The sequence below is a fragment of the Lepisma saccharinum genome, chromosome 13 (assembly GCF_977018435.1).
Source record: "Lepisma saccharinum chromosome 13, izLepSacc3.1, whole genome shotgun sequence".
NCBI lineage: Eukaryota > Metazoa > Arthropoda > Insecta > Zygentoma > Lepismatidae > Lepisma > Lepisma saccharinum.
Window position 1 is genome coordinate 59,630,678 of NC_139241.1, and position 26,963 is coordinate 59,657,640.

Genomic DNA, 26,963 nt, shown 5'->3' on the forward strand with positions numbered 1-26,963 from the left:
GGTCAACATGGGAGGTTGGCCTGCACGCTTTTGGGTTGTACACATCCCTTCTCTATAACATCGGAAACAGTGGACAGAGGGATGTTTAAGAGGGTGGAAATCTCACACACAGACTTCCTACACAAGTGGCACCCAACCAACTGACCACGTTGAAAGTCTGTGAGTTCCTCAGACCATCCCATACTGCTGTCTCACACTGTCTGCAGACTACTGAGTTCGCTCACTATGTGTTCCACGCGGTAGATGGCAGTACTGTGTCGCCCTCTATGATAAACACACGTTTCGCTGTGTGTCCGGATACTTTTGATCACATAGAGTAGTTAAAAAGTGAGCAATACCAAACACAAATGAAATATTGATCTGAAACTGTCAGCATAGTTTCTATCTACTTCCCTTTGCACAGTTTTTGGATCTGTCCACTAGCATGCATGTCTTTCGTGGTTGACCAGTAGGCATTTCCAGTCTGGTTCTTAGTTCAGCTCTCAGCCGTTGAAGTAGAAAATCTAGTTCCACGAAGATAAGCTGTATACTAAAATATAACACAACAATATCGTGCTTTACTTAATTCCTTTTGGTCATATTGTTAAGTCTTAGTACAGTGTCAATTGTGTTTTGCATGTATTTTTTTATTAATGTCATTACATTAAACACTCATGTTGTTATTATTTACATTACCATTTCCCTTATGTACCTAACCATAACAATCAGAAACTGGTAGTAGAACAAAATGGTAAAGTTTTACCCTGTGCCTACAGCATGTAGAGGCCATTTATTCTTTATTTTGCCACATATACTGATAGCGTGATCTCCACTTTCAGTTCACAAATGTTTATTGTGTGTGATATCTCGGGTACCTATTTCAAGTTTCTATACAACAAGAGAAAATTATAACAAATGTTGACATAACACAAAAGTTCACTCTATATATTGTTGAAACATTATTATCTCAAGAATTTAAAATTTGCATATAATACTTGTCCACATCTTGAGCTAATATATTAGCTGTACACACGCTTAGTGCAAAAATAAAACGAAGTACATTTATCAATATAAAATTAATATCATGATTTCTATATCTTTACAATACCTTGTACTTTCTTTGTATATTTATTCCTAACTCAGAAATAACTTCTGATAAAATTTCACTTTATAAGCTCTATTTTTAACTTAATTTAGGACTAATATTGCAATCAAAATATACCACTGTTGCTTTTGCTAACAAACTATACGTTGAGAAAGACTGCCTGACTAGACTAGTCTACATAGACTCAATAGACAAACACTAAATCTTAACAATACCTACAATCTTTCATCTACAAAAATATACAGAAAATGCTAATAATATTTCAATAAAGCATGAAATTATTAAGCGTATTTCTAAACTTAACCGTATAATGCACCACAATCTCTTTCCTCTTAGCTTATTAATGTTAAATCCTTAGGAGCAAATGATGAACTGTCTCTTTTCTCTATTAGGAAATATGTACGACACACATGTCTATTTGCTAACACTATGTAGGTAACTTGTGGTCCTAGTTAAGATGAAACGTGTACAATTAAAGAGCCATGGTAACATCCATATGATACGCTAAATACACATTACACTTATGGTCAATGTCCTTCGGTTTTTCTAATTTACCCACTGAGAATGTCAACAATCTTCAACCCTGTATTTTGTTTAAAACACGTATTATTGGTACAGTTAGTGTAAAATAATATATATTTGTATTCTTATTAAAAATTGTACAGTTAAAATATGTCACACTTACAATGCAGAGGCAGTCAGTGGAGGCCTGAGACCAGGGGGAGGGGTCAAAATTGCAGGGAATGCAAAAATTCTTGTATGAAAATTATTCAATTATGTTTTTATTGACTTTTTTTACAAGAAATAGTTTGCTGAAGTTAAGACAAAGTGAATATTGACGTAGCTGATTTCAGACTATGCTACTATACACTTTGCTGTAAATAATAAGATTTCCAACTAAATTATTAATATTATTTGCATATCAAAAATATATTATTATAAGAAATCAACACACAAATCTTAGAAGGAAATTATCAGCACCAATTCATGAAAATTCAAATGTCCATTTTTTTGCGTGAAATGCTATGATGTCAAATATAAGTACATTATATTATTAGTTTCATGTTTTCTAAAAGATTGGGAATTGCCCACCCTGACCCCCCTTTAGCTTCGCCACTGACTGACACACTAGGTAACATGCATCTCCATAAAATTCCATGGAGACATCATGTTGTAAAATGAACTGGATTAAGAAATTACGGGAAGAGTTACAATTCTTAGGTAATTGTATATGATAGCATGACGCAATTAATTTCATAAAGTACTGAACATGTTTTGCATATTTTATGCAATTCATATGAAATTAGACTGGCAAACCGTTTAGTTGCAACTTATTTCTGCACATCTGAATCAATTACATTCATGAAAAATATTGTTTCAAATGTTTTCGTCATTATACATAATGTAGAGAACAGTTCTGATTACCTTATATTGTTGTGCAACAATGCCTTTTCAGATTGAACCAATGTAGATATTTGTAATGACTAGTCTCCACATATTTCCTCCGGTCTTTCTACACAAACCTTATTCAATTAAAAAAAAAGTACAGCTGCTGTAACATTAATTATTCTTCAAAAAGAAACAGAGGAAAATAACAACATGAAGAAATCACAGCTGTAACATGATGATGCAAGGACCTGCTAAACGACGTAAATTCATGCTGTGATTATCTTAAGAAATTCAACATGACACACCAACTATTTATTACTTGCGAGTCGCAACCGCAAGTAAATGTACTTTTAATATATAAAAAAACAATGATAAATTTCCATTTTTAGAATTCAGTGTTATATAGCTGTCATCCACCCTCAGTTGCCCTTGCATTTCTGCTCGTCTGGGAAGAGGTCCCTCACGGGAACAAGACTCAGCATCATGATGTGTCGTGTGTAAGCTCGAGTATTCCTGAACATAGTGTCCGTTCCGTGTAGGCGATCAAGCAGACCGAGGACTCCAAAGCATTGATTAAACCTGGAATAATTGAAATCTTACTAGGGGTTGGGAAATTAAAGAAATGCAGTCCACGTCCCTGAATGAAAATTGAAAAGGATTTACAGGGAGCATTTGTATGAAACACCCATTTAAGCAAGGATCATTTGTGCTCGCTTGAGTCACATCGTTGGTCGCAGGTGAGTGCCTCACTCACTTTCCTCTCACATTCCACACTCCTTTCCCCCCTCTCCTCTTTTCCATTCGGGAAAGAGCGAGAAAAAGCTCTCTCTTTTTCTTTCTATCTTTCTCCATCTCTCTCATCTTTCCCCATAGAGACAATGAGGAGTGAAGCTAGAGAGAAGAGAGAGTGGGAGAAATCTCTCCTCTCTTTCTCTAGGGTGAAGAACTAGAGAGGGAGGAAATAAAGAAGATAGAGAGGAAAAATTGAAAGAGATGAGGGAGAAGAGGAGAGAGTTTCCTCTCTCTCTCATTTCTCTGTATTCTCTTTCCTCAATCTCTCCTTGCTTTATTTAAAGAGAGGAGAGGGAAGAAGAATTTCTATATATATATATATATATATCTTCTTTCCTACGGGGAAAAGAGAAAACAAGAGAGAATGATTGATTTACATTATTTTATGTTGCTTGTCTGCCTGTTTTGGCTAATCACAATGATGAGTGATGATTTGATGAAGAGACACCCACAAATAACACAATCTCTCTCACCCTAGAGAAAGAGACGAGATAACAACCCCCCCTTCTTTTCTTCCTCCTTTCCTCTTCCTCGAGGAAAAGAGATGAAAGTGAAAGAGAAAATGGGAAGCCCCCACCCCCATTCTGTCTCTAAACAGGTCTTTTAATTTATTTCAAACTTTGAAAATGGAATGTAATGGAATCTTGAGTTGAGTGATTGGGTTAGGTATGCATGGTAAATTGTTTTCATGCATAAATTCCTGGGATTGTAAGTTAGTCTATCAAATATTGTTGGAATTAATGCATGAAAGCATGGGCATTGGGAGGGGGTCAAACTGGTCTGCTGACCCCCCCCCCCCCGGAGATTGACAACGTTCATTTCAATTCAGGTACTCACGTTTTCCACGAAGCTGTTTTAGGTAATTTTCTTTTCTATTAATTTCGGTAGCCACCATCCTTGTTGGAATTCTTTGTGTCGTTGCTTGGCACGTTTCTGCTGTTTCTTCCTAAATTGCTGCTAGGTGTGCTGTTGCGGCTTGTATGTCTGTATGTGTTGTCTGCTGTTCACCGATGTTAATTGCGGCAGTAAGGGACGCCAGGCGTGGTGTGCCTGACCACTATCTATGTTGAGTTCATGGTTGTATTGCATGATGGCATGTGTTTCTTTGATTTTTGTGTCTATCAGAGTGTGTGCTTCGTATTTGACATGTACTTTTTCGATTTTATGGTTGTGGAATTTGATATGCTTTGAAAGTCCAGTGTTGGGTTGGGCCGTTTTTGCATTTGATAGATGCTGCTGTAAAAAAGTCCGAAAGCCTTCCTACGGATGCAGATAACGAGTCCGGGAACTGACGGCAGCAAAATCCCAATGCACGGCAAAAGAAGGAAGTGCTATGCCCAAGTCAATTAGCGCCACCCACAAATGCAAGAGGAAGAAAAAAAGAACCATGCCATCCATGGAAAGACAGTACATGCCTGACGAAGTCACCAGACAGGTGGTAAAATCGATTACAAGCAAAAACTGTGAGGAAAAATGGAACAAACTTATTAGAATGAATTATATATCTCAGCGTAACCGCCAAACAGATATCTTCAGATACAATGAGAATAACTAAATTAGAGCGAAAGAATTAAGTGTAAAATATAGGAACTAACTTATATTTTCATATGCAACCATTTAATCCAAGGAATAAATATTTCATTACTTCCTAAAAATCTCAAAAATGAGAGTTTGATGTCAGAGGTCACACAACATAAAAATACTAAATTTTGCCCTAACTTTTAAAGCTTTTTCTCAAATGTGGTATGTTAAAAGTTAATAACAAAAAATAACTGCATTTCAGTGCACTAACTTTATGAAATATAAGAAAAAATTAACAATTGTGTTACATATTCACTCACCTGGTGTACCAAGTAGAAGAGTGAAATCCCCAGATATTATAATAATAATATAAAAAATTGGAATAAAATTTGTATATTTTTAATAGTTTACAATAGTTGTTATTGTTGTTATATCTACTATTCAAGTTTTATCAATAGCCTCACCCTCCTACACAAATATCTGGCAACATCCATTCGTAGTTGTTAGAAATACCAGGTGTTACAAACATTTATTGCAAGTAAACTATTGAACTTACGTTAATGAAACCAGTCCAAAATGATGGAGGAAGGCAAACAATTTGTGTGTTTTGTTAAAACTGAGAGTTCACATCCCTCAGAGTTTTGGTCTCCAAGATCACCGGACCTTACACTGTGTGACTTTTTGTGGGGTTTCATCTCACCAATGGACGCTATTGACAGACCTATGTTGATGCGAGTGTGGCAAGAACTAGAATCGTGTCGATGTGTGCCATGTCACCCACGGTGCACACATTGAACATTTGTAGGTGTACAAAAAAAGCTTGAGTTCCTCGTTCATTCTGGATTGGTTTCATTAAAGTAAGTTTAGTACTTTACTTGCAGTAAATTTTTGTAACCCCTTGATTATTTATGAAACACCCAGTACATTGCTGCCTAACTTCAGGCTGATTAACAATAATAATGTAAGTAAAATTGTAATATTTTTGGGCAACTGAAAGTTTAAACCCTCCCTCAATATACCCATACTAGTGTTGAAGCTGTTGCTTCGTAATAAAGGTGTCCCTGGGTTCAATACCCAGTGAGATTGGTTCGAATACCACTTTAAACTGTAGGTCCAGTGCCGATTAGCCTTTCTGTGCATAAAGTGGCCTTAAAAACAAAATCAATCTGTAAGTTACAAACAGTTCCTTACACATCTTACTAACCTATGTGAATAAGTTATGGTAATTTCCACATCTTAGCATGGAGGTCCATAACAGTGAATGATGACTGATGAATCTACTTTTAGCGTATTAATAAAGGGCACGCTTCCTCTTGAATCTCTACAAAAGGACATTCTCTCTACAACTACAACATCCAAAATTAAAAAATCCTGTCATCGAAGTAATCTAAAAACAACAAATAATAGTCAACTAATGTAGGTGTTAATGCCCGTTACCACTTTTAAAGTTTGATTGATTGATTTGGTTTATTTTACTTTGCTTTTCTGCCACTTTTGGCTAATCGCAAAAATAACATTGAGTGATGAAACTGACAAAGAGACTCTCAAAGAACACCTATGCCCAGGCTGATATGTGCTAACCACTCTGCCCCGGAGGCCAGCCTTAACATTAGAAAAGGCAATTGTAATTCACCACAGCCAAGCCAAGACAATTCGAGACAGCCAAGAAACAATAAATCGCTCATTAGATTAAAGGAAGAGTGAATAGTAATCATACCCCCCACCATTTTTTTTTTTTTTGTTGTTGTCTGATGAAAATACACTAACAAAACATGTCCTTACGAATATATTGGTCATAAAAATTTAGTGTAAAATATTAATGCTTATTTGTTCCAAGGATAAATATTAAATCTTTACATTGTAAGTTTTGGAAAATTAGCCTCAAAAACCTGGAATTATGCTTGAATTTTTTGTTGCCACCCTGTATTAGCTTATTACGTAAAAACAAGTGTAGAAAAAATAGTGTTGAATCGCATGGCAGTACTTACTTCAAGTGGTGGAAGTCGTGAGCCTCTGGAGAAGGGAAGAACGGAAGATGATATCCTGAATGTGCGTTGAGCGTCGACAGGATCGCCAACGAGAACCAGAGCCATGACGTTGCCACGTGCGAGCCCATGAGGAACACGCCGAGGAACGGAGGGAACAGATTTGAGAAGATGTGTTCGATGGGGTGGCAGTAGATGGCGGTCACGGCAATAGGGGCAGTCCATTCATGATGCTGCTTGTGAATAAACTTGTACAGAGCGCGGTTGTGCAGAAGTCTGAAAGTAAAGAAGTATTATTTGTTAAAATAGTGTTGTTTGTTCTATTACTATTATAAAAACTGTTTTAAGACTGCATTCATGCTTGACCAAAGCAGCGTTAGATTCAACTTATGTAAGCCATGATCTATCAACTCACTTTTATTTCTTTCGAATACTTGATAGGCAATACAGATCAAGTTCTGTTAGGGCTCTACAAAAAGAGCGTACAAATTTGTGATAAATTTATTGTGGCCATAAATCTTACATCGAAAGTGTCACCATTATTATTATTAAGGCATTTATCATATTAGGCCCCCGATGGCTCAGTGATAGCATCACTGCTTTGAAACCAAGGGGTCCCAGGTTCGACTCCTCGTGGAGCCACATCGTGGTTCACATCCCACTTTACAATGTATGTCCAGTCCCGATTAGCCTTACTGTGCATAAAGTGGACTTAACACCAATAATATTAGGGCACCAAGAAGCAGGTTACAGATGTATTTGACACGGGTTTACGAAAGCTTTACATCAACATAAAGTACTTACTTGTTCACAAAACTGATAGTTCAGTTGGTGGGAATGATCACTGAAATTAATAGAATTTTGAACAATCATGTTTTGCAAATAAGTAAGTACTTTATTCTGGTAATATTAATTTAGCACCATGTTGTTTCAAAACGATGACACATGCCTTAAATAGGGTTTATTTTTCAAGTCTACTATATGCTGATAGGCTAATCAGGAGTATATGTACAGTTTAAGTGGGATCTGAACCACTGTGCAACGTGCCTCCATCAGGGATCGAATTTGTGATCTCAAATTACGAGGCTTAACAACGCTGGTGACAACACAGCAAAAACAAACCAACAATCATCAAATCTAAATATTTACTATATGTGTACATCTTTGTTACCTGACTTGAATATGCTTGTCTGAGGAATCCTGTTTTCACTTCTGCACTTCCTTAGATCCCCTGTTTCTGCATCCATGTTAAAGTTGGTGTATTTTTCATGCTAAAACCAGTGCATAAGAATATATATACCCAAACTCTACTAAGCAACCCCACAGCTAGGAATTTCCACTTCAAGCACTGCCTAAAATGCTGTGTCTGGTCTAAGCTGTTGCTGTAGAGGCGCTTGCAGATTGTTGACTTTCTATTAGGAACCATGTGGCATTGTTACTATCTATTGTCAAACTACAGGTTATGGAGAAGTCACACTATGGATAAGATACACAAGAATGTCACACTAACCACTAACATGAAAACTGTGTAAAATGGACTTTCTTTTTTAAGACATATCGACAACAGCATGCAAGCAAGCACTGCTTCTTCGGCTTTTCATTCACCCCTTGTTGTCTAAAAGATGAAATTTTCTAGTTTTCTATTGGTACAGGGACTGTCAAGAGATCGCTAACATGATCAAGATAACATGTTGGACCAAGAGCAGTTTACACGTGGACATGCTGCACATTAAAACCTGGCTGAACTAAAAAGGATTCTCTTTGCACTATTTCCTGGTGGCTGTCTTCTACCCAATGGGATGGTGGTAATGCTGTCGCATTGTATTCAAGAGGTTCTGGGTTCAATTTCTGATGGAGGCACGTTGCACAGTGGTTCGGATTCCACTTTCAAGTGGGAAAACCTTAACACGAAGCAACAAAACACATCACCTCATGTTTGAAACAATTTTGTGCCTGTAATTTAACCTTTTGCCGCCCAAGGCCTTTTTTCAGAAGTAAGCCTCGGTTGCCCAAGCCGATTTGGAGCAAAATGCAGAGTTTCAATTAAATGAATGTAGATCGGAAGCTAATTGCCCTAGAGAGATGAGTGATATACCACTGTACGCGGAATGAACCAAAGATCCAGACTATATGAAATTTTTGCAAATTCGGCGTATATGTGGCGGGGAAAGAGGGGGCTAAGTCTCAAAATTCCAAAATTTCGGGGGAAAAAATTTTGTTCCCCCCCTCCTCCCCTCAAGCAAAAAGTACATGACAGTGTCGACATGCACATGGAAATGATCGCTGACATGTAAGGAACACAAAAATATTTGCATTATTATCATATGACCAATGTAACTTGAGTTACACCCCCAAAAGGAATTGTCGGCACGCCACTGATTCAAGCTTCAAAATGCAGCGGTACCTTGAAATGACTATAGCTCAGAAACTAAATGCCCTGGAGATATGAAAGATATACCGTTGTACGCAGAATGAATCACAGATTTAGACGATATATAATTTATACACAGTCGGCGTATATATGGAGAGGGAAAGGGGGGAAATCCCCTGAAAATACTTTTTTTTTAAAAAATGAGGTTTCGCCCCCCGCCCCCTGAAAAAAAGGATATGAAAAGTTCAAAATGCACATAGAAATTATCGCTGGCATGTAAGAAACAGAAAAATATTTGCATCATTGTCGTATGACCAATGTAACTTGAGTTGTACCCCCAAAAGGAATGGTCGGGATGCCAGTGATTCAAGCTTCAAAATGCAGCGGTACCTTGAAATGACTATAGCTCAGAAACTAAATGCCCTAGAGATATGAAAGATATACTGTTGTACGCAGAATGAATCACAGATTTAGACGATATATAATTTATGCACATTCGGCGTATATATGGAGGGGGAAAGGGGGGGGGAAATAGCCTGAAAATACTTTTTTAAAAATGGGGTCTCGCCCCCCCCCCCCCCGCCCCCCGAAAAAGGATATGAAAAGTTGAAAATGCACATAGAAATTATCGCTGGCATGTAAGAAACAGAAAAATATTTGCATCATTGTCATATGACCAATGTAACTTGAGTTGTACCCCCAAAAGGAATTGTCGGCACGCCACTGATTCAAGCTTCAAAATGCAGCGGTACCTTGAAATGACTATAGCTCAGAAACTAAATGCCCTAGAGATATGAAAGATATACCGTTGTACGCAGAATGAATCACAGATTCAGACGATATATAATTTATGCACATTCGGCATATATATGGAGGGGGAAAGGGGGGAAATCCCCTCAAAAATACTTTTCTTAAAAAAATGGTGTTTCCCCCCCCCCCCCGCCCCGAAAAGAAATGTCAAAATGCACAAAATGTAAAATTTATGCAAATTTGGTGTATATATGGAGGGGGGAGGGAGAAAGCCTCCAAAAATTATTTTAAAAAATTGTCTTCCTGTGTTGGCAAAAAATTGACCTTGAAAAGAGATTCAAAAGAGAAGTCCCTTTTCCCGCCTTTCCCTCTCCATTTTCATGAAGACAAAAAAAATGCAAAAAACCATTTCTGTTAAATACATGTGTTAGAAACAATATAAAAAAATAAGATCGAAATTCTAGTCAAAAATAGAAAAGTTATAACGTAAAAACTACGACCTTGACACAGCATCTCGATCGAGACGCTTGGTTCCGTGAGGGTTACTTTTGGGTATCTCGATCGAGACGCTTGGGCAGCAAAAGGTTAACCACCGAGGCTATTATAGGCACTAATAATTGATAACACGATAAGACAATTTCACGAGCACTTTATTTTGGCACTTTTTGTGACAATTTTGGCTAATTTGTGAAGATGGGGACGAGTGATGATGAAATTGATGAACAGGCAGTCACAAACATCCATGTATTATGTAGAAATTTAAGCTAAAAATGTAGGCTCGACCAGGACCCGAAAACTACTTTTGCACTGAAATTTCTACATAGTACAGTCACGGACATTTCTGGATTGTAATGGTCCCATTCACTTTAAATGAAATTGCTACAACCCAGAAGTGTCCATGACTGTACATGTCCTGTGTGTGCCAAATCTGAATGTAATTTACATCTCTATGCTAGGAGAAACCAGGTAACGTCAAAAGTGTTTCAAAGGCTTAACAGGTCCCATTGCAGTAACACAGACTTTGATTGATTGATTGATTGATTGATTTGGTGTTTTTAAGTCCACTTTAAGCACAGTAAGGCTAATCGGGACTGGACCTACAGTTTAAAGTGGGATCCAAACCACTATGTGCCTCCACCAGGTATCGAACACAGGACCCCTTCATTTCAAAGGTGACAATGTTATCACTACGCCATCGGGAAAGTCCACAGTAACACCAACAGAGACAATCCTACAGAGGTAAAACAGCACAAGAAAAAAACCTGGCAAAGCCAGAGAGGCTTGGTAGCTCAGTTGGTGGAGCAATGGCACAGTATGCCAGAGACCCGAGTTCAAGTCCTGGTCGAGCCTGCATTTTTTGCTGCAATTTCTACATAGAATTTTGCACTATGATACAAACCTTCTTGACTAAATGTCAGTACACACCTTATATTTTCTTTGTTCCTTACACACACCAATTGTTGTTTCCACCAACGAATGCATTACAACTCAATAACTGAATTCTCACCTGTGTGAGTAGTAAAAGCCAACTTCCTCCATGAGGATGAGCACGGCCATCTCGAAGAGCACCCAGTGGAAAGTCGGGAGCTCCCTCAGGGCCGGGAACCCTCTCCAGCACATCAGGTAGTAGCTGATGTATGCGATTGGGAAGCCCACGATGATTTGGTTGAAGAATACAGACATTATGACCTGCAGGAAATTTTAATTATAATAAGTAGAGCTATTAGAAAATATGAAATATAATTTGAAAAATATGCCATTATAACTGGACTGTTTCAAACATCAATATCTAAATGCTGACATATTTTCACATATGTACTATTTTTAGTTCACTTTATCGGCCCTGAGTTGCAATGCACAATGAATACTTTCTCTAAATTTTCAAATAAAAATGAAAAAGATTTTGCTAGTGTCCAAAAAAAAAAAAACTCTCGAGTAAACTCTCTTGATTTGTAAAATTAATAACAAGTTAGACAAAGAAATGTGAAGATGTATTAGGGTGGATCAAATGAAAACGGAACAAGAGGCCACAGAATGAAATCAACAAGGTTTATTTCAAACGTAATCTCCAAAGTTACACAAGCACTTGTCTCACTGTTTCACCAAGCGGTGAATACCCTGCTCGTAGAACTCCTCTGGCTGAGATTTAAACCAGTTGCGAACATTGTCCGAGTGGAAGCGCCGAACCTTCAATGCCTTTTTCAATGGACCAAAGATATGGAAGTCGCTTGGTGATAGATCAGGGCTATATGGTGGGTGTTGTCCACCCAAACGTCGCCAACGTGTTCTTTGTAACAGCTGACATATGTGGCTGTGCATTGTCATGCAGCGACAACACGTAGGGCCATTTGGTCTTGATTGCTGCCCGACCGCCTACGCATATCATGTGCTCAAGCGTGACTATTTAGGGCAAGTCCATTATGCAGTAGGGGTTTCCTTCCTTACCTCCCGCTCTTCCTCTACACAGGATTGCCGCCACACACACATACATAAATATAACCCAATATATCCACGGTTCTGTTTTCATTTGATCTACCCTCATACAAAAGATGTGTGTGTCAATTAGAGTAATTCATCACCTTCGCTAGCTTGTAATCGTTCGAGTCTCTCAAGTGAATACAATGCAATATAATTTTAATGTGACAAAAATCGTAGACACATACATGCAAAATATTCACCTTAGTAGTTTCAGCCCACAATCATCCATTTCATTATCATATATCACTGTGTTTTGGTAAGATAGTCTAAACTACATTGTAACATAGAGATGATGATTATGTTCACTTAAGTTTCTATTTCATTGCATCTTTCACCTGACGATACTTATTTGAAGGCTCACTATCACAGACAAATTATGCTTATACATGTATTACTAAGCTTCAAGCGTATACTCTAGTTTTGCCTCTTCAAGCATTATTCACTCGAGCAAAGCAGCTCTCAATTCCGTGCACTATCCACCATCGTCCATGCAAATTATTTGGAACTCAAGCAAAATCCTCTTACTAGAGCATTCTAATGTCCACACTTTCCACATAGCCACCAACCATGTTGAGGCATTTGTTGTAATGAAGCACAAGTCATACAATGAAGGTATTAAGCTAGATACCATGTTTGAAAAATATAATATAATATAAATTTACGGCTAAACAAATGGGAGTTTCAACTCTTTCTAGCTCAAACATCATCTTCAATGGATCCTCTACCCGATCATAAGTTTTGCTATCGGAAGTTTGATATCCCCAAGAAAATGAACAAAATAATTCTCCCATACGCGTAATGCATTTCTCCTTGCTAAGTATGGCAGTGTTACCAAAGCTAGTGTGCATAAATGAGCTAAATTTCACCTTAAATTGAGCTAAAGTTGACTTTCACGGAGCTAGATTTACGAAGGCTGGATAAAATGCCTCCCATGGTAATTTTAGTTGTCAAGGGGGTGGGGGCACTGCTATTACTGGTAACTTTAAAGTGGTGACAATCTATTCTTAGTTTTCACCATCTAGATCTGACGGCATCACCCATCTCTATAATCCACCAATGGTTGTACGAATCGAATAAGGGATTACCAGATAACAATATTGTCACCTCAGCCAAGGCACTATACAAAAGTAGCTGGGGAGGTAAGAGAGGGTGGACGGTGCAGCCAATATAATAAAATCACGACACGTGCAAAAGGCCCCAAAAGAGCTAAGTTGGCAACAGTGCTCCCAGCTGCCTCAGAGAGAATGGCCTAGGGGAAATTGTCCCTCTTTCCCTTAATATGGCAGGAGTGTTAACATAACCGTATACAAGTAGAAACTGGTTGGTCTATTCCAGTTGTGCAGTGTGCTGGTCAACCTGACTACTATGATAGAACATTCCACTAAGATCAAAGTTTTCTATCCATTGATTGATTGATTTGGTTTATTTTACTTCGTTTTTCTGCCACTTTTAGCTAATCGCAAAGATGAGGATGAGTGATGACATGATGGAATTGATGTAGGAACATTCACAAAGAACACCCATGCCCAGTCCATGATTTGAACCTGGAACCTCTGGCATCATAGCACCCTGTGCTAACCACTCCATTACGCAGGTTTGGCAAAGTATTATCTATCATGACAACACATGCCCCATACTGCAACACGAACGCAGGTTGGAAATTGTTTGCCCACCTACACTACAGCACAGATTTGGCACCTTCTGACTTTCATCCGTTAAGCTGGATGCAAGTGTGGTTGGAGAGCCAGCAGTTCAAGACTGATGATCAGCCGAAAACGAGTGGAAGAATACAAGAAGAACGTAAGTACCTTTTATCTTTATATCTACATGTTTGTGCCTATCATAGTAATTTCACAACTCATCAGAGGTTGAGAAATTAACCATAGCATTAATAATTGCGGAGTTGATCCTGCCAATACTGATGCTGATAGATATTTTCCATAATAATGTATAACTAGCAATGTTCAAAATTTGGGTGGTATACCCGAACTAGGAAAATCTGTGCAAAGCATTACCGCATCTGTCTCGTTGCCATCATGTTAAGCATAGAAGGATTGCCCCAGATAGTCTTGCGGTTCAAGCAAACATCCCCCCACCTAAGAATTTCCACTGCACATGCTAATAACTAGCGTTACATTAATAGCCTGAGACTAAGCACTGCTAACATGTATCCCAGAGGCTATTCCCAAGCCAATGTGTTTGCGTCTTTATTAAGCTGTAACATCCTTTATTCAAGTATAATGTTAGATACAGTGGTGATCCACCTGGGGTGATGCTCCGACGTTTAACATGATGGCAACGAAACAGTTAGGGGGATGCTTTCCATAGATTTTCCTAGTTTGGGGATTATCGTACCCCTACTTCAAGCACAGCTAGTTATACATTATTGTGTAAACAGGTTTTCAAGATCCACTGACTTCTCCTCATTCCGTCCCTCTCGTCGAGAAGAAGTTCTTCTCACTCGATTGCGTATTGGACACAGTCGTCTAACCCATGGTGACTTTCTGCAAGGGCTGGACCCTCCAATGTGTCGTGACTGTAATGTCATTTTAAGTAATCAACACATTCTTGTAGAACGTGCCGATCTTGCTTTCCTCAGAGAGACTTTTAATCTTCCCAGCTGTCTATCTTTCCTTTTGGGCGATGACAACAGTACTTTATCAAATGTTTTTAGATTTTTGAGAAGAGCTGGGCACTTCCACTGTTTGTGAGGAAGCTTTTAGTATATTATCACTAGAGCCCGGAAGTTTGGCAAAATGCCTCTTTTTATCTACAGCATATATTGATAAAATTTTTCCGGATATACGTTTCTTATGTTGTTTTGAATGTTTTAGAAGCCTTTTCATTTTGCCTATTTGGAACCCCACTGCCTATTTTTAATTATAATGCCTTTTTTTGCCTTTTTCAATGAAATTTGACCATTTTTTTAAAAAAAATGTGTATATAAATTATTTTTCTCCGAAAAAACGTTGTTGGCATTTATTTTTCTTCCGTTTATTATGTGAGTAATTTTCGTCTTATTTAAGTAATATTGAACTCATGCATGTTTCAACATTGCTGAAGGATAAAAGTGTGAGAAAAATGTATTTCATGCTCAGTTAGGATATTACCTTTCAGTTAACATTTCCTTGTGCATGATTGACTGCTGAAGTGGACAGGTTGATTTCGAACACAAAGAAGATATTTCTGAAATCTCCCTCTCGAACCCGAAAATTTAAGGAAGTTGCATCTGAGCTTAGTTTACCTCTGCAACCAGTCTTGATTAGATGGGGAACCTGGATATCAGAAGCTATATATTATGCTAACAACCTTGAAAAAATCAGTGAGGTGATAGATGCTCTTCCAGAAAATGAAGCGGCTTCAGTGGAAAAACTCCTGTGCTATTCAAGTTTATTTTTACACATTATGGTGCATTGCCAGAGACAATTACAATTATAGCATCCATGAAAATCTACGAGGAATCTATGCAGCATATGATGGAAGTGCCAGGAGAAAAGGGGTCAGCTGTTGCGGAAAAGTGCAAACGGGTAGTGAGTGCAACTGAGGACTTGAAACAATTGAAAACAATTTGTGATATTCTAAAAGGTGAAAATGCTGTTACCAAAACGAGTCCAGCTACATTAGCTTGTTTTATGTATGCTCCAATAACTTCTGTGGAAGTACAAAGATCATTTTCTATTATGAAAAACATTCTCTCCGACAGACGACTATCAATGAATGTTGAGAACTTAAAAGAAACACCTTGTAGTTATGAGCAATCAAGATGGAGAAAATTGAAATGCTCTTCCCAATGTAGATTTTAACATTTTGCCAGAAATTATAGATAAAAGTAAGTGACTTCCAAATATGCCTTTTTTCGGTTTATTTTGCCTTTTTTTTCATTTTTAGTGCCTATTTTCCACATTATAAATGCCTTTTTGCCTGCCTATTTTAACAAAAATAAATACCTGAACTTCCGGGCTCTAATTATCACTATTGAGTACAATGGATCCTGCCTTTTTTTATCTTCAGAATCTGTGAGAGGAAAACCATTGTCTGACCCCTTGAGATAACACATGCAATAACAATTACTCATAATTCAAAAGATATGCTCCTACCTTCATTAAACGTTTTGATTCTACAGGTTCATTGGTACCAGGTTGAATCTTGTATCTACGGAGTCCGGATGGCTTGTTTGTTACATCTAGGAATGTGTAGATTCCTCCAAATATCCAGTACACAGCAAAGGTCAATACTGTGGTTCCTGTTACAAACAAAACAATAAATTTAAAAATTGGAATGTTTCTACACAAGTCAGTTAATTACTCGCTATATTACTTCACTCTATTTAGTATGGGTATTATTTTCAATCCCCAGAACAAATTTTTAATTTGTCAATGCGAATCATGTCACTGAATTCTAAGGGAGCTTTCAAACCACAGTGACAAGTGACATGCAACATGAGGGTTTTATGCCTGTAAAGCAACACAGGTCCATCCTGCCTGTAGAAAATCATTTACTGAGCTATTATGACAAACAGAACAAAACAACACAATGAAAAAACTGTCTGGTCACGGAAGCAACATATGCAGCTTGTCATGTCACCCTGGTATGAAAGGTTGCCATTCTTTTCTGATGGTTTGTTTCCTGCAGAACTCCATCCACCTGCTGACAACCCTATGCCTAGGTAAGTAGTAATAGTGCATTGGTCGGAAGTAGCACGCTACTGTAGCTAGCTACAAAATTTGTAGCTGTAGCGGGGCTACATTTTAAAAATTGTAGCCATAGCTAAGATACAAAATTCCTGTAGTTGTAGCGAAAATTTCGCTACTGCTACATTTCTTCTCGGAATTTTGAGGTAAATTTTATATGCGGAAACAATGTCAAAAAAAATCGCCAACAACACTTACGTCTGCAGGAGGTTTAAAACGATTACGTTAATTACAAGATAATGGCAATATGGATAATCTAGATGATAAATGTCATGATATCGCAGATTATAGACATCCACATAATTTATTTCATTGGTATATGAATAGTTTTGATATTCAGATAACCAAACGACATACATCAATATAATTCGGCCAAATGCTATTTATCTTCAAGACAAATATGTTGATATAAAAATATAAACAAAAATATGGTTATTGAAAAATATGTCAAATTTGAGTAACACCCTAACTGTAATACTCGGATATCAAATTTGTACTAATTTGCCACTTATATATGCACACATCATTCTCAAACACTGCAGTAAAAATAGGTTACTGCGGCAACACTGCTACCAAAATGATAGAATGATGGGTATAATGATAATAAATAACGGAATCTATTTTCTAGTAAATACAACTGCTAGGGGCTTCTATTGAATACCTATATTTCTTCAAAAGGAAAAAGTAGCGCAAAAGTAGCGAGTAGCGAACAGGAATAGCATAGCAGGCTACTTCTCGGTAAATGTAGCTGTAGCGAAGCTACATTTTTGGAAGAGTAGCTGTAGCTGTAGTGAAGCTACTTTTAAAATGTAGCATTCTGATCACTGTACTAGTGTGTTTCATCAATGTTTGCAAAGTTACTTTTTAAGAATAAACTGAGTTCCAAAGCTACACTTACTTTCCTAAAAAAAGTAACTCAGTTATAGTTACTATTTTTGAAAAGTGACTCAAAGTTACTGTTCCTTTAATCCTAGAAAGCTAATGCATCGTGGCAGACTCCTCATGTGGAGCCATTTTCTTGTCTCATCCCCTTCAACTTAACTCTTCCCCTCCCTGCCCTGTCTACCTTCATTTAGGTCAATGAGACTGACGGGAAAGTATCGGTGTAATTTTACAAGCATTCCTTCAGTGTGTTTTTAATTTTGCATCGTATGGCGGACAAAACGTTAACCTCTACGTTCACCAAACCTTCCACGACAACTTCACCAAATTTTGCTAACATCCTGAATGTGGAAATGCAAAAAACTAATGCAGTTGCTCAACAACAAGAAGGAACGAAGATTTGTGCATTCTACCCCTCAAGCAAGAGGTAGATGACCAGATCCTTATGCTGCCATTGCTCAAAAGCCATGTGTGGTGAACACCAGTCAAAGTGTTGATTTGATTGCACACAAGACTTATAAAAATGTAATTTTGCATTCCTGCATGCTATTCATGTCTTTTGTAAGTAAATACTAACTTTTGTATTAAATCAAATATGTTTTGCAAAATTTATACTGTGTCTTAATTCTGATACTGTCTCTTAATTCTGATACTGTGTCTTAATTCTGATACTGTGTCTTAATTCTGAAGAAATCAGTAGTACAGCAGACGAATGGTTAGCTTTAACGTTTGACACGGGACACATTAGCTTTCTAGGGTTAAACAGTTTTTTAAACTAGATAAAACTTTAATTTACAAACTGCAAAATAATCCTTTTTTTACTGATTATCCAAATTAAAGGTTAATTTTCATTAAATTATATAAAAAAAATACGGACGAAAGATAATTTAAAGCAGTTTACATGGAACAATTACATCAAACAAAAATCTGTGTTCATTATAAATAGATATGGAAATTGTCAACTAATATATAGTTATGAAGGATGCCCACTATGTGGGGGGGTAGCTATTACTTCACAAAAGAAGAAAAATGTACAGGTATTGTTTATATTCTCTACGTTTCTTTCTTTCTTCTTCTTTTATCTATTTCGGATATTGTATGATGCTTTTGTACATCTTGAGTTAATGCCTACAATGAACTGATGAATGGGTGATGGGAAGAACACAATGCCTTAACCAGGTTCGAACTTGCTCTGGTTTTGTAGTGTGTTACGTTGACCAATCTGCCATGGTACCTGGCTACTCTCTACATTTAGTGTACAAAAAATAAGTCTTACCAAACACCCACAGTGTGAGAGGATCTTCTCCTGTAACCTCAAGGACTCGACCCCAAAGTGCCTGCCAGAAGTCCCCTGATGCACCCCAGAATCGCTGTAAGTGCCTGAAAAGATCAAATGTGCACATGTAATTGAAATGCCCTTTTTTCTCTGCAAGATTAATTAAATAACTTATAGACCAGAAGGTTTAATCTAGTTTGGGTCTCACCAAAACTTCCCTGCAGATAACAGAGAGGGAGTTGAACCAGGTTAAATTTTCTGGCCTGTAGAGGGAACATCAGCTCAGAAGGTGGTCGATCACCAGGAAGTTTTGGCCAAGTGCACAAAACTGCGACACATAACAGTCGAGCCCTGTTGAAAATATTGTTACTTACAATCCATTGACAGATTTCATAAAATGAACAGTGACATGGGGAAATGTTAAAATACACAACTGGTTAGTAAAGGAAGGAATGAAAACCTACAGTCTTAAAATTCCTGAAAATACCACCACTAAATCAGTCATTAATATTAATTATTATTCTCTGCACAACCACTAAATATTTTTGGCATGAGCTGCCACTATAATCCAAGCATCATTGGGTTAAACTACATAAATAGGCCACTTTCAGTTCCAGGCCTGTATGTAGTTGCCTACAAGAAAGAGCTTATTTGTAGGAACTTGTAGGAACTTTTCTTTTTTGAAAGTTTACTTTAAGGACCCCTTCGTCATCATATAAATAAAGATAATTAAACAAAAATAGCTATGAAATAAATCCCTATGAATTTGATAACACTGGTCAACATGGGCTTCGATGTCTCACAGATGACTATGTTGTCTCTGAATAATTTCAGCATGCTGATTCCAAAAATGAAAAAATGGATGACATGTGCGTGATCAGCATTCAAAATACTTCCAGAATCACTTATTTATTTGGAAACAACAATTTTTTTTTTTTTTTTTTTGCATAAATTTCTTTTGCTGCGTTAGGTAATAGATGTAATGTCGAATATGAGAATATTAATTGTGAAAAATCCTGACGTGATGGAAATAAATGGATGTCCTTTCTGTGATCAGCATTCAAAATACTTTCAGAATCACCTATTGATTTGAAAACCTCCGATTTTTTTCCAAAATGTCGACCAGTGTAATTCTTGCTAAGTTTTATCTAGTTTATTTGCAATACATATCAGCAGCGTGCATTCTGGGTATGCAAGGTACGCTATGCATACCCATAACACAGTAAGGAAAAAGTAAATATTCTTCTTGCATTCCCTGAACATGAAAATTCGACAATTATCGCTCCGAAGGTGCTTCCACTACAAGAAATTCCGATTTCCTCACGAACACGCTACTGCCTGCCTTGAGTCGTCTGGATGCAGTCCCGAATGATCCCGATTGTGCCTTCGGCGATGTCCGCACCCACCCGATCCGCGTTTCTGCCGATTTCCGTGAGAAAACGCAGCCGCTCTTCTTGAGTACCGTAGAAATTCGGAAGGCAACCCCATTTGCTCAGATCAGCTCCGACCACATGTTTGGGACTGCCCGCGCTCGCCCCATCCTGCGTTTCCCTGTTCAAAGCACAGAGGTCTGAGAAGCCAGGGTACGAAGGATTTTGACAGCGTATGCAGTGTTGGCAGTAGTCAACATATATATTTTTCTGGAATGTTTAGCTTACTCACACTTAGCAGCCAAGCGTAGATAGATCACTGTGCTCGTTTGCAATAAAAATACATTACAAAAAATGATTGCTAAGAGGAGGGCAAGAATATTTTGTGGTAGAAGACCATATTTAATATATGCGTAAACTATCACATATAAAATATTTATGTAAGGTTAAAATTACACTAGCAAGGTTTTTGCGTTAGGGAGGTGAGGATAGCAGAATGGACTGACCAACTGAGGATTGAGTTTTGCTCGTGAACCCCTTTTGGCATCGTCACTGTCTCAGGGGGAAATTATGTGAACAATTTGCAAGTTTCACACAATACTCAGAGTATGAGAGTATCTACCTGTTTATCCCATTCCAGAGATCAACATTTTATTTAAGTTCATTTGCATTTCAGCTTAGAAGTTGATGAGGATGGGTGTTGACTGTTGACCCGACAATATGAATAAATAGAAAAACAAAACATAAGTAAACTCAATGTTACTGTGGGATTCGAACGAGTCCCTGCCCCTTCCCAGACATTTAAAAATGTGGGTATATGGATGGCATATTGTGCCCAACATTTTTTTAAACTTTTGAAGTGTGCTGGGATGAATAGCATTGTATGCTGACGTATTTTTCTCGTAAGCTTTATTATCTCACTTCTACAAAATATTTTGTCGACTGGCAACTCTGAGTCATTCATCCACAACAACGCGCGGTTTTTGGGGACATCAGAAACTTGTTACCGTGGAAGGTTGACATTTGCTTTCTTCTGTGGTGTGATATTTGCAGCAAGTGTTTCGTTCATATTGTCGGTGCAGTGAAGTGATAAAATGGGGAGGGGGGGAGAGGATTCGAGTGTTATTGATGACATTCTGGAGATGGGATTTTTGGCATAACAATAATTACAAAAAAAGTGCAAACAATCCGAAATGGGAGGTGTGTGTGTTCCTGATTTGCAGGACTTGTTTCAGGCAGGAGTTATGAAGGATGGTAAGCAGTATGTTAGGCATTTTCAGAAAAAAAATAGAACTCTACAGTTGACTGGCAGTAGAAAAAGCAGAAACTTTATTGTTGGCCTTGTTCTTTGGTTTCCTCTGAGAAAGGTGTGTCAAATAGTAGAGGATACGGAGGATACTGACAACTATTAAATTTATCACATGCTATTCGAAAACACGAGAAATCATTATGACAGTTCATTCGCGTTCAATGTACATTACGCTGCATGCATGAAGGAATTAATCTAAGTCAAATTTTGGACTGTATGTAGCTACTATCAGAATATATTTGTGAATATAAATATAAAATATCGTATATATATCTTACCTCGTTACATTTGGATCTCTCTGGTAGCGTTCAAGGTTATATCAGAGATTCCTCGTTAATGTTTCAATAATTGACATCCTATATTAAACTAGCTTCAATTAGTTTCCGTGTGCACAAAGCAAGCTTTAAATAACTTCTGCTCCCCTTAATCTTCAGAACATGTTCCTCGTAAAAAAAATAATTAAAAAAATGGTGTGATTCTTTATTCTCAAGCAACAACTTTTGTGCGGGATGAATGAAGGTCTTACAAAAGGGTGCAATGATTGATAAATGCTGCTGTGCCATTCCAAAAAGTGATTCCTGTTATTTGAAAATGATATAAGGATGATAAATTTTCCATTACAGAATTTTCTAAAAAGTAATTTTCTGTATAACACGATGGACTGGGGGGGGGTCTGACCCCTCTAACAGCTCCTTCAGTGCGTCCATGTTGCGTACCCTAGTCTAAATGTCACCGCACGCCACTGTTACATAACAATAATTTTGGTCCACTGTTCTTCTGAGTTCACAGAAACTTCATCACGCAAGAGCACATATTCTACAAGCATTTCAAAAACCAGTCAGTTGTTGAGGGTTATAGATGATTATGTTGGTATTGATTGATTGATTGATTGATTGACTTGCTTTATTTTACTTCGCTTTTTATGCCACTTCTGCCTAATTTGCAAAGATGGGGATGAGTGATGATATGATGAAATTGATGAATGGACACTCACAAATATCCATGCCAAGGACAGGATCCGATGTGCGATGTGCTAACAACTTCACCACGGGGCTGGCGTTTATGTTGGTGTGGCTTTAACAAAATCTAAAATTCATTAAAAATCACAAAATGTGGCAGTCTTTGACTGTAAATTTTTTGTGCATAACAACAGTTACAAGATTTTTCCAAGCTAAAATAAGAATAATATTTTAAAAGTTGTCTCAGGTCCTCCATATGGTAACCAATATGCTCAGATGCTTTATGAAAGTTAAAGGGAGGATTTCTCTCCATTATGAATTCTGCAAATCCTGAAGAAAGTGATTGTTCATGTAAATTGATCCCCTTAACATTGGCTATATTGTAAGTGGATGTTCAGTGTATATTGACAAGATCTACAGACACTTACAGTGGAACCTCGATTTTACGTTTCTCAGGAGACAAAGATGGAAAAAAATTAAAATGCAGGAAAATACAAAATCTGGGAAAATTTTGTAACATTATGAACCATGAGGGTTATTGTAATATATAAAATCCGGGAAGATAAAATCGGAATTCCTCTGTATTTATTATGGTGTAGTTTTGCACTTTTCTAAAGGGACTCCGGATAACATCTTGAATTCATAAATTACTAAACAATGCCATGCACAATCTTACCATGTGAGAGTATTTCTGAAAGCAGCAAATCCTATGAGAGCAGAACTAATAACAAAGAGCACGCTTCCAATAGACGACAGCAGAGACTGCTGCTGAGGCTCTGGCGCTTTTTTGCTCAGTCTTGGTTGGCATCCCACCTCCATCTCCGTATCTGAAAGACACAAAACACAATGCAATGAGAGCAACTTTCTTCATAATCAGAATGACGAGGATGAATAGCAAACTGATGGAATGGAAGTGCAGAGAAATGTTCATGCCTTACTAAGGATTAGATCATATTCTCCATCCACTGCAAAGAACAAAATCACATGACTCCTGAGAAGTAGTTCCTTTCCTGCATCAGTGGTGTAATTTTGCTCAGGAATATATTGTTTGTAGTTGTACACTTCCCACCACCTCAATATAGCAGTTATGCTAAGTGGTATGGCTATATTATATCAGGGTTGGCACAGGTGGGCACAGCCCAGTTTTCCCCACGTAGAATTTTTCAGAAGAAAAAACACCAAAAAAACCACTCAAAATGTGTGTGTTTTTTTTTTTCAGAAAATGTTGTAAATTATTGCTTTAAATAATTGTGAGGTTCTAGAAAATTGTCAACAGTTTGAGAAAACTTGTAAAATAATGGTTTAGCCAAGCTTAAAATACTCAAAATAATTAATGTGATACAATTACAGTGTTTTTTCAGGATATTTTTTCTCAAATCATGCTTGAAATAGATTTTTAACAGAAATAATATGAACATATATCCAAGAAACCAAAATCAAGAGGGCCTGAAATATTTAGATAAAACATTGAACGAACAAATGTTATAATTTTGAAATGTGGTAGCACCTTAGATATCAGTCACTTCCGTATGTGGGCAAGCTACATAGTTTCATCTGCGATGATCAACTTTTACAATAAATTTTTCCATGTATAAAACACTACAAAGGATAATTGAGTACATTTTATTGAAATGTTGTAAAAGTAGAAAAAAGTTAACTGTGGTATAATTAAACCAAACGGTTTTCAATTGATTCAATTCTTAAAATTTAGTATGTGCGCAAATGTTCCGTTTCCTTTCCAATGCCTTGCACTGATACAGTAACCCTTCCCTCCCTCTATTTCAGTGCATTGATTGAACGTAATGGGTTGCTTGCCCATATAGGATAAATGTTATTTGTGGTTAGGAGCTCTATACCCACGAAATCGAGCACTCTCATAATCTACAATTTCTTTTTTTCTTAAAAATAGAAGGTGCGTGGTACTCAAGTAAATACAATGCATACGTATACTTTCATATTTTGACCATTTTTTACATTTTCAAATCTTTTTAGAGACTACAATTTCAAGCTTTGTGCATAAAACTTTCAGGAGCATTGTGACATTACCTGCACTGTAAATTCACAATAAAATTATCGAAACATAATACATGATTTAGGAAGAGCATGGGTGGGGTGGATGGGCAAAGAAAGACAAGTCATCTATTTAGTGACCATGATAACATGTTTCTGCAGCTAGAAAACTTGACATACTGCAATGGTATTACATGTGAATAATGTGAGTGAAATTGAACAATGTGTTTCAAGATGGTGAATGAAAAGCTGATTTTCCTCATGTTGCAAGCATGCTCTATACCATGTTCTCTTTTTCCCCAAAACTGTTTGCAATGCATTTTCGAAGTATAAGGAATTAAATTCAGTCATTGTACATAATTCGTCGGTCCGCAATTTAGCAGTAAAACTTTTAAAATTATATTTCATAGTTTAGGAGAGGACTGTAGGTAAAATCGCAAGCATACATTTTGCCCTAAATGCAAAGCTTTTGAGTTGCAATTTTTAGAGTTACAAGATAACTTAAAGGATTGGTGTCATATTGTATTTGAGAAAAATTCGTTACCATGTTTAAAGATGGTGGATGACAGACTGATTTAACCTGCCTTGCGAGAGCTTTAAGTTATGCAAATATTTGAGGTTAGATTTTCATAGATTAAGAAAACCAAGTCTCAGCTACGTTAGGACATTACTTGAGCTTGAAGTTTTTAATAAAAACTTTGAAATATAGGAAGGATGGGGGGAAGTCACCAATTTTGAGACCACGATATCTGTAGCAAATTTAGAGTTTTTAAGCTGAAATTCGTGTCTCAAATAGATACACCCAGGGAAGGATTATATTTATCATTTGCATATGTTGAAAGCATTTCAAGATGGTGATGAAAAATTGATTTTCATATACTGAGGTAGCTCCAAATTCTGATGACACTTTCAAATATCTGCCTAAACTACATTTTTGAACATTAAGAAAATAAATATTTTATGGCATTTCTTTAGCTATGGCTTGAAAAATATATTTTTTAACAGTATAGTGCATATTGTTGTAAAGAATAACATCTCACGGCAGATCTCTGTTATGTATACAGTTTATTTTACATACCTCCCCTACTCTGTATATACATCTTTACATTACAATCCATTAATAACTGGTCTTGGTTGCCTTTTGCCCCAGAACAGAGAAATGCACTTAACAGGACTTCCAGGACTTCACTCTACGAGCACACTATTTAGCATAGCGCTAACCTGCTCTCGCAGTTTATCGCACAAGAGTCCCTTCGCCATCTTCTCATTCAGTAATGTCCATCTTATCCAAGCTACGTATGAACACACTATTTAGCATAGTGCTAACCCGCCCCCGCAGTTTATTACGCAGAGGTCCGTCCCTCCCTATACATTCGGCGCTCACTCTCTGTGTATCTCTATGCATCCAACTGGCTCTGAGTAACTGTAAAAAGCAAACTATATCAATCCATCTGGCCCTGTGTCTGAGTCTCTAAGAGCCCGTAACAAGTCGGAACATGGTATATTATATATCTCCGACAAACTGGCCCACCCCCAACCACCGAGGCAAGGCCCTATTGTTACTTTTCAAACAGGAAGGCCGTTGAGGGAAAACAACTGTTTGCTTCCCCAGATACCGGGCAAAAAAAGCAACCACAGAGCAATATGTATGTTGGGATCCAAATGGGGGCCACTAATGTTTTGTGGGAACTGTTAGTTTCATAGCAATCAGATATTTTGGAGGATTGATACGGTATTCCATTTGGATGAAATCAGTCAAGACAATTAAATATGTCAGCCTTATAAGTTTGGCATGGTTAATACACGGAAGAGATATTTAAATTTGAAACATCCACAAAAATAATGGGAAAACACAACTGTGAACAAACTGTATTGAAGCAGATTTAAAAGCGTGTGTGCAGCAACCGTATGTTGTATAGTAAGTAATGGTAAAGTTCACATGTATTTGTTTACATTATCTTCGTTCTTACAATGAATAGAGAATAAGTCAATGTTAATCAACAATGGCAGCTGGCATAAAGTAATATTTAATTCACACGTAATTGCCATTATTTACTATTTATTGGACATTAAATCTGATTCCTTCACACATTTTT

General features: G+C 37.3%; 1 protein-coding gene across 2 annotated transcripts in view; it reads right to left on the reverse strand.

The window, feature by feature from the left end:
* Positions 1 to 605: 605 nt before the first annotated feature.
* Positions 606 to 26,963, reverse strand: part of LOC145997327 (fatty acid hydroxylase domain-containing protein 2) — a 106,997-nt gene continuing 80,639 nt past the window's right edge. For both annotated transcript variants that reach the window (XM_083134245.1, XM_083134244.1), the window contains exons 2-7: positions 23,534 to 23,684; positions 19,220 to 19,323; positions 16,468 to 16,613; positions 11,400 to 11,581; positions 6,775 to 7,047; positions 606 to 3,052 (exon numbers count right to left, since the gene is read on the reverse strand). In XM_083134245.1, coding sequence (XP_082990371.1) covers positions 2,893 to 3,052; positions 6,775 to 7,047; positions 11,400 to 11,581; positions 16,468 to 16,613; positions 19,220 to 19,323; positions 23,534 to 23,676 — 1,008 coding nt within the window. In that variant the 5' untranslated portion in view covers positions 23,677 to 23,684 and the 3' untranslated portion in view covers positions 606 to 2,892. The remainder of the gene's footprint in view (positions 3,053 to 6,774; positions 7,048 to 11,399; positions 11,582 to 16,467; positions 16,614 to 19,219; positions 19,324 to 23,533; positions 23,685 to 26,963) is intronic.